The 9,257-nt window shown below is 36.9% G+C and overlaps 1 protein-coding gene across 3 annotated transcripts in view; it reads right to left on the bottom strand.

The window, feature by feature from the left end:
• Positions 1-350: 350 nt before the first annotated feature.
• NXPH1 (neurexophilin 1) overlaps positions 351-9,257 on the bottom strand; it is a 140,020-nt gene continuing 131,113 nt past the window's right edge. For all 3 annotated transcript variants that reach the window (XM_085050807.1, XM_085050806.1, XM_085050808.1), the window contains exon 3: positions 351-2,294. In XM_085050807.1, the coding sequence (XP_084906933.1) occupies positions 1,533-2,294 (762 nt within the window). In that variant the 3' untranslated portion in view covers positions 351-1,532. The remainder of the gene's footprint in view (positions 2,295-9,257) is intronic.

The raw sequence follows: 9,257 nt of genomic DNA, 5'->3' as shown, positions 1-9,257 counted from the left end.
GTTTTCCCACTTCTAAATTATAATGACTCATTTTAAACAAAGCCCTGCACCTGTAATTTCTTATCCGAGTGGGGGCTTCCACTTGAGCTAGCAAGACCTTCATTAATAAGATCTGCTTGCTAGGAATAGGGCTCAAGAAATTTTTATGTATTCAACATATACACGTATTTACACACACTCACACACACATGTACTTATACACACACAAATATGCACACACACAAATTTATAAATAGATGTATATATATGTACATATGCAAAGAGACAATATTGAAAATCATATTAGACTTGAAGTGTTACCCGCTTGTCAGAACCATTTAAACTACTATCTACACAGTACATACTGAAACTCAACTTTAAGATTTTTTATTTTTATGTACAGTTCATTTTTTTTCCTCTGGAAATAAAATACCTAAATACAGACAGACTGTAATGTTGTATATGTATAGCTTTCAACAATACTTTAGCTGAATAAATGCTTTGTACATAGTTCTGTCTTTTAATGGAGTTTACAGCTACATTGATAAAATGGATTCCTCATTTCCTTGATTGTTTTTAACCAATAACAAGCAGAGAGACAATTACAAGTTAATATTAATAAGCAGCTCAAATAACACTGGTTAAATTATGTACAATACAAACCGTTCATACAAATGAAGACTAGGATATTGAATTTGTTACAATATTTTGTAATAAAGATAAGACAGCCACTTATAACTTACATGTTCTCCGCCAGGCATTTTCCTTCTTAGAGATCAGTTGCAGTTTTAAGTAGTTTAGCTGGCCTAAACTCAAACAATTTTAAAGAATCAGTGCTTAAAGAGTCAGAGAAACATGAAACCAGAATGTCTGCTCACATGTAAATTCCAAATGTTTGCCCATCTTTACTAGAAACAGGCTTGCTCCACAGAAAAAGAGCCACCAACACCACCTTGAATGTGCCTACTGTATGCTGGGAAAAAGTCATGACACTTTGCTCTGTTCATATAATACGGAATAATGGACTCTAAACACACTTTTTTCCCATTTTAACAAGTATTTACTCCTACAGTATTATTTACCAGTACAGCTACTCCAAGCAGTAGAATGCATGAGTGGGGATTATTGATTGGTGTGTACTCAAAGGACTTTCAAGGAGATTTCCGTAACAGTCTGCGTTAGAAACCTTGTACTGTCTAGTCAATCCATTTTGCTTGATGATAGGTTATGCTGAATCCTTAGATATCAGACAATGAATGATTTCTTAACAGGAATCTCAATAATGTGCGCTGAAAAGTGTGTGTGTCTCTGTGTATGTGTATGATTTTATTTCAAATCCATAGTGATTTACACCTAGATTGATACATGGAGCTGACTGGGCAAAAATTACATGAGACTGTTTTCCACTAACATATTTGCAGCCATTTGACATCAGCAGCAGCAGTAGGTAGACACATTCCAGGCAATAGATGTGGCCTTCCTCCTTGAGGTTACAGCCCTGTCATTCGACCTCTTTTATTCCCCAGGCTTCAGTCTCAGATACAAGTTGGTCCTCACCCTGAAGGGAAGTAGGGTGTGTCACTGTGGTAGTTGTAATCAGGACACACCTTCTGTACTAGTTTATAATCTGTACTATAAAAGGAAATGTAAATACAGATTACTTTAAAGGGCTTGGAGCAGAGCCATGACACGTGGCTCTGGGTCTGCTCCTGATAACACGTTTTTGAAGGGTCATAGTTGCAGAGTGTATTCTTGGTAGCCTTGTCAACCTTTTCATACTCGATTCGACAGTTAAAGGACTTGGAATCTTTGGCATCAATCACTGTCTGTTGTGCCAAGTCAAATTCCACTATTTTTGTAGGGGGCACTAGGCTCACAGATACATTCCCTTGACCAGTGGAGTTATGCCTGAAGTAAACGCTAAACGTCCCATTGCCATGGTCAACGATTTTCCCTGTTATTAACAGATTTAGCTTCACAGTCTTGATGTTGGAATGAAAATCTCCCCAGCCAAACATTTTCTTAAATTTCCCAGTCTTCACGATAGGCCGTCTCTTTGCTCTAGGCCGAGGCTCTTGAAGATCTGTGGAGTTCCTCAGCCAGTCCCAGAGATCTTGCTCAGAATAAGTTTCTGGGGCATCGTATCGCAGATCCAAATCTGTATCGTTTTCCTTTCCACGAAAAGTCTGTGACAGCAGTCGGCTGATGGACAAGTCTTTGCTACTTTCTGTCCATATGTGCTTTAGTGTGGATTTGGAGCTTCCTGATTTTAGAAGTTCTGTTTTTCCTCCATTTGTTAAATTTGCGCAGGTAACCTAAAAAAGAAGGGAAGAAGAAAGAAAGCACATATTGAGACATGTGATACAAAACCCACCGTTTCCATCAGAGACCAAGACAATTGGATTTCCAAATCATAGAGAGATTTTTTTTTTTGGAGAAATTAAATTTTACTTCTCTACTCAGTAAACCAAAAGAGAAATGTCTGTTTTCCTCCACTTTTCAAGTAGTTACTACTCAATTCTCCTTTGCCAGTTTTTTACATTGGCCTTCAGATTTAATCCCAGATTTTCACATTATTCTTCCGTTATGATGTGTGTAAGTGATGAGCATGTAATGAATTACTACAAAAACTGAGGTACAGAGTCTTGTCATCCTTCAGGCTGTGTGTGGCATCTCAGAGTGAAGCACTCTTGCTTGAATGTTCACTCTGCAAAGCTGCTGTCTTCCACCATGAGAATCACATTCATTTATTTTTGCTGCCCCTGGAGTCCACTGTTAGGGTCCTGTCTTGGCGGTGCCAGCTTGGCCATGCTTGGAGTCCATGTCATTATGAATCTAATAATAGTAATGCAATTTCCCTACTCCTTTTATGAATACTCATTGGTCTGCCTTCTTGACTGGGACCTTCAGTCACAAGTACAATATAAATAATAGAATAATGAAAATTTTAATGAGTTTTGTGTCGATAGCTGTACATACTGTGTACTCCACGTCAATTAATGCAGGAGGAGTCACAGCCTTTTCTAATAATCCCTTACAGACCAGCTACTGATTTGCCTTGTCTGTATCTAATATGACAAGCATTTCTCCTTTCTCGCTTCATTTCTTTTTACACCATTTCCTCCCCAAATTAAATAGTGATCTGTGTAAGACAGATAGCCTTTTGTATATTTACCAAAACAAAAAAAAAAAAGAGGCACCAATTAAAAAGCAGCAATAAAAAAAAACTCCTGCAAAACCACATTTTTAAAGAACACAAAATCTTGCACCAAGTTCCTACAAAATCATATATTTCAGACATGGTTTTTCACAAAATTTACTGTCAGAGCAATTTGTCTTATTTATATTTTTTCTCTTTGCTTTAATTGAGTGGAAAACAGAACAGATGCAGGCTCGCAGCTGTCTAACATGTAGCACTGGCAGAGAGCTCTGATGGAGCGTAGCTGGGAGAGCTGGAATTCTTGCAGGCAGTGGGTGGATGGAGAGGGACTGAAAACACATGTAGTCCCATTCCCCCTTAAATTTGCTCCACACACACTGCCCAATTTTTTAACATTTGCACTGCTCTGAAGAGGCCATCAGGTTTCTTATTTCCCTTTTCATGGCTATATTTGAGATTCCAAATGTCTGTTTTATTCCTCTGTGTTCTGGCACTGATTTACGTGCTTCTATCATACTTGCAGTTATATCTTTCTCTTCACTTAAAAATGAATTAAGTGCATTCCATACCCAAGAAACCCATCAGAAACCAGATAGTATTTAAATCATGTCCCCTCCCTACTGGTATAACTGGAGGTATATGTCACGGAGGATATCTATCACAGCATGGCCTTTTCATTTCTTAACAATCATGAAATTGAAACACACTTTCATTAACTTCAGTAGTTTTTCAAGGTCATTTGAAGGCACATACATAAAATCAGTCTAAATTGTCTTAATACACTGATCAGATAGGAGATATGCCCCTAGCCTTTTACAGCAAATAAATAGGTAAATAAATCTGTCACAGCCTACACTATATCTCCCCAGTCCATTTCATGTGGGGCCAGACAGGATAATAGATAAAATATCGATTTAGTTCAGGATTTTACTGAAGAGACAACTTCCCCCTCTTTTGAATGGACAGAAGGATTAAAACATAGACTAGCATTTTGATAGCCAGTTCATAGCTGCATCTTAGTAATAACACAGTAGGCCAGGAGAGAAGCTGTAATAAAATGCACTGATGGTGCACTGGTTAATGAAGCAGCAATGAAGATGTCACAGGGAGAGAGAAAGAGATTCAGATATATTTTTTTCTATGGCATATGGGGAAGGAGGGAAAAATAAGAAAAGAAATGTGGTTAAAAGGAAAAATGTGCCTGTCTAGCATCAATCTGTCAACCTACAATGAATCTAAGCAGTTAGCTAGCAGAGCTAGTAAACTAGCAATCTGTAGGTAGGATACAGACTGCTTACCATTCTAATTTTATTTGCTTACAGTTTGTTTTCCCTTTGTTTTCCTTTCATCATCTAATGATTTACATTTCATAGGATTAGACTCCCAGTTCCATGTAACAATATGTTAGAGTATAAAAATCTTTAAAAAAGAAGGTCTCTCCTTTTTTTCAGATGTATAAAACTGAAGACTCAGGAAAGGGAGGAGTTATTTTCTGAAATGATTGCTGACTGATCCAATCTGTCTTTTGGAAAGATCCATGTGTCTTTTGGAAAGCCAGCATATTTCATGCATTCTATACTGCTTCATACCCAATCTAACAGATACAACTGATTGTTACTGTCATTGATTTCAGAATACCTGAAAGACTTCTGGTCATGCAGCTAGCCCTGAGACCTCTGTGATTTTCAGTGTGGGTAACTGATTGCATTCATGAGGAGAAGTCTGAACCCCCTGCTCCCTAGACAAGAGCCTGTGTGAGCACTAGAAAAACAGCCCACAAGGGTTAACAAAAAAGCTCTAGAATTCATTGCTCTTCACTAACCTTTTCCATCCAACTGCTTTTTCATATACTGCTAGTATACTATGTGCTAAAGAAAGTATCCTCAGAGACACACACACCCAATAACACACAGCATTGCTGTGTAATAGAATTTCTGCAAATGCAGCAGTTCTTTCACATGAACTGATTCACAATTTTCTTCAATCTATCTTCTTCCCAAACACAAGGCTGCAATAATACAAGGAAAGAGCATGTAAAAGTGTGAGGTTTTCTGCTTGGTATTGTGAAAATGAAACACAGACCTATTTTAGAGGTGCATGAAAAAAAGAGTCAATTTAAAGGAGATAATAAAACATGAGTAGCCTAAATACTATGGTGGCCTTTTTGGCCTCTTCCTTGATGATATCTGCATATAATTCAAACTTTCATATTCTACCCTATCAATTAGTTCACTATAAACAGAGTTGTCTTCTTTTCCATAGCCAAGTGTCTCTCCTAGACAAAGCACTGAAAAGTTTGGCACAGTTTTAAAGGCTCTGTCTAGGATGAAGTTAATTCTCTTCACAGCAGCTCATATGGTGCTGTGGTTTAGATTTTTGACCCAAATGCTGGTAACAGACCAGTTTTCTCTGGTTGCACAGTGTTTGCACAGCACCAATGCCTTCTCTGTTTCTCTCTCAGCCTCTCAAGTGAATAGACTGGGGAGGTGCACAGTGGATTGGGAATGGACACAACCAAGCAGAGAACCTGAATTAACTAGAGATATTCCATAATACGTGGCATGATGCTTAACAGTCAAAGGAAGAATGGGGAGTTTAGAGACGGGTAGATATGTTTTTTTCAGGGATCTGGCTGGTCATCACTCTACCCATTGGAGTTGGTTGTGTGTTGCCTTTGCCTCACTTGTTCTGGTTTTTTTTCTTCTTTTTTCTCTTCTACTATTTATCCCTCACTTATTACATTTTCTTTATCTTGACCCACAAGTTTTCTTGCTTTTATTCTCCTATTCCTCTTCCCCATTCCATTGGGGAAGGGAAGAAAGTAAACAAAAAACTATGAGGTGCTTAGCTGCTCACCAGTGTTAACCCTAAACACCACTGAAGTGCAATAAATCAATGTTGCAAAAGGGCTGAGTAGGAGGATTTCCTCCATAACTGCATAGCCAGAAGTAGTTCTGAATGATGATGATGGCAGAAATGTCTGTATAGAAAAATAGTAAGGAGGGGAAAAAAAATTAGAAATGCTTATCTAGTGCTACAAGTGTTATTGGAAAAGCACTTATTAAGCATGGCAGACTGACATTGGGTTCTGGTCTTGTACTTTTACCGGAAAGTACAGATTTCCACTACCTAGTAAAGTCTACTGTTATCAAAAAGGCACCAGGAGCTGACTGCCTGGTAACTCTTTTCCAAAAAACACTGAAAAATTGTTATTCTATTTCTTCTACTTCTTCTTTGAATAAGGAAAGACAGTGGTTTCATTTGGCACAATATCCCTAAGCATCATTTAAAAAGACACAGGCATTTACCTGTAATTAATTTTTTTAATCCATTAAAATAGAATATTCCATTTGTCTTGTATCCTATGTTTTGAGAGTGAAGAATTTATTTAACTTCATTAAGCATATTTTAACTAGCATATGTAGTTCTTTCAGCACTTCCTAAAGAATAGGCAGTTTATTTGCCTCAGAAATTTTGGAGTTCTATTTCAAGAAACTGAGCCCTGAATGCTTTGCCAAGTCAAACTTGAACATTTGGAGCAGAGAAAATGAAATTAAAAAGGAATTTCAGGAAACCATGAAGGCCTCAAGTGGTGATTTAGGTCCCCTTCTCAGTGTAAAATCAACCATAGGTATATTAACATTAGTGTAAGACAGATCAATTTGAGATTTTAAAAAATAGTAATTCAAAAACATACAAAATGGGTCTTGATTTCTTACTCTCTTAATTCTAGCTCTATTACAGTTCATTACCCATAATTACAGTATTGGTTTAGAAATTATGCATTTATTCCTCTGAATATATGACTACTTGAGAGCAAATGAAAATGCAAACAAACAATCTAATACTCAGGTGGAAAATCTCTCTCTTCAGGTAAATAACTAATCAAAAAACAAGATTGTTTTTATTGGCATAGCACTGTAAGAATTTGGCAGCTCTGTGTTTGCAAATGTTCTGTATAAAAGAATTCAGAATTTTCTTTCCATGGTAAGGTATCTCAGATTCAACATAGGTAGGAGGGTACTGATAGACATTACAGTAAGCTGGACTATTACCAAGGCAAGACTGCACTCAAAGTCATCACTGAATTCCATGTCCTCATACTGATCCTGTTTGCACAATGGGTGGAGGGAAAACAGGACCAAGTTTACTCTTCCATTTAGAAAGCTTCCTGTCGCTGTCTACACATTGTAAAAAGTTACCAGAGGCATGGAAACATTTTATTCAGTGAATAATTTCCAGTAAAGTCAAAGTCAATATTCTACAGGTATTTGATAATAAACAAAGAAATTGAGAATGCAAGTTAATGGAAATATGATTATAATGGAAAAGAGTAAAATACACTGAAGGACTTGTACCAGTTAAAATAGATACTTTGGAAAGGGAGGACAAACATGGAGAACCATATACATGGATATCTCACAGGAACAGGCCTCTCTGACTAATTTGCTAACCTTTTTGCTGCACAACATGAAAAGAATAAGGATGTGTGTTGGTCATTCAAAAAATCTGCAAACCCAGATAAGTCTGACAAACAGAACAGTAACTCATGATCTACTGTGTCAAATGAGAACTCAAAAGTGGCTATGCAGGATCAAACCAAAGACTCACTTAGAAAAATCAAATTGTCTCCAACAGCAACTATAAGACATACCTGAAGAAGAGCAAGAACATGGCAAGCATATTACAGACCCCTTATTTCTTCCCAGCTGTCCAATAGCTCAGTTTCCTCTGCTAGATATTGTTTCTGTGCATGTTTTCTGTTTAATAATTTTTCTTTAAATTTTTAAAATATTATGCTATCACATATAAAAGTCTGTGAACTGAAGGACCAAATTAGTTTTCTGTTTAAGTAACTCCAAACAGACTGACCTTCTGTGCATTTGTTCACTTTGACCCTTTGTAAACTTTTAACCTTCAGAAGATACTTAAGCAATTATTTCCACAGCTCTGTTTCCTCTCAATGTTTGTTTTGAACCTGGTTCCTGACACTTTCTTTGGAGAGCCCTTCAGATGGAAAATTCTCTCTATCCAAATTTCCCATGCTCCTCCATACTTTTCTTTGCTGCTATGCTTTAAGTATTTTTTCTGCAAATACCAGTGAGTGGAAAATTTGATGACTTCCAGCTGCATAAGGAAGTCTCCTTCTAGCTCACTAGTACATGCCTCAACTATATCCATTCCTATTAGTAAACAGATATTGATCACTTTTCCAGCCCTGAGTAACAGCCTCCTGAATCATGCAAATAATCCTCAAAAATAAGCTATTTTACACCTATACCTTTGAATTTCCTTTTTGTCTTTCTCCACTCCCAGTTCTGTCTTTAAAATGAGGAGACCAGAATGGCACAAGGTGTTCACGATGCGGCAGAACCATGGTCCTTTATGATAGTAAATACAGTCTTCCATTATTTGTTTTCTCTACTGATTCATGACATTTTATTTGGGTTTGGTCATTAAAGAGCACTGAATTGATGTTTGCATGAAACTGCCTTAACACTAAAATCTCAATCCTTATTATATATGGAGCAGGGATCTATAATGTGTTCCACATTACATTTGCTACCACAGAATTCCTTAATTAACTGCCTATTTATCTATTCTGATAAGATCTCTCTGCCTATTCCTCACTCTTGGCACTTTCCTTTTCCATTCTGAAATATTTTGTCAACCAACAAACTTCCTCACTGACCTTTCCCCAGTCATTTACACACTGAACACCAGAGGTCCTTGCATAGAGCTCTGCAGAATTTGTATGGTGACTTCCTTTCGTTGTTGACCATATAAAAAGAAGCATCTGAAGTTTTCAATAGTATTGTCTAAAGTTATCACTTGGGATCATTCATTTAAGCATAAAAAATGGTTATTTGTTGTCACACAGAAAACAGAGGGAATGTAATTTCTTTTACTGTCTTTAGGTTAAGAAATTGAACTTAACATGCACTGTTACTGCAATTTTTGTATAGAACATCCTTATGAGTCACAAAATTCAGAATACTACTGTTAACTGTGCTCATCTTAAATTCTGTATTTTCTGGTTTTAATCTATGAGCTATCATTCTTGCTTCAAATGGCCCTTGTTAAAACAAAAATGTAGCTACCTGAGCTTTTTTCATCA

This window comes from Lichenostomus cassidix, chromosome 2 (assembly GCF_008360975.1).
Source record: "Lichenostomus cassidix isolate B80296 chromosome 2, HeHo_3.0, whole genome shotgun sequence".
In the NCBI taxonomy this organism is placed as follows: domain Eukaryota; kingdom Metazoa; phylum Chordata; class Aves; order Passeriformes; family Meliphagidae; genus Lichenostomus; species Lichenostomus cassidix.
This window is presented reverse-complemented; position numbering and strand designations above follow the sequence as displayed.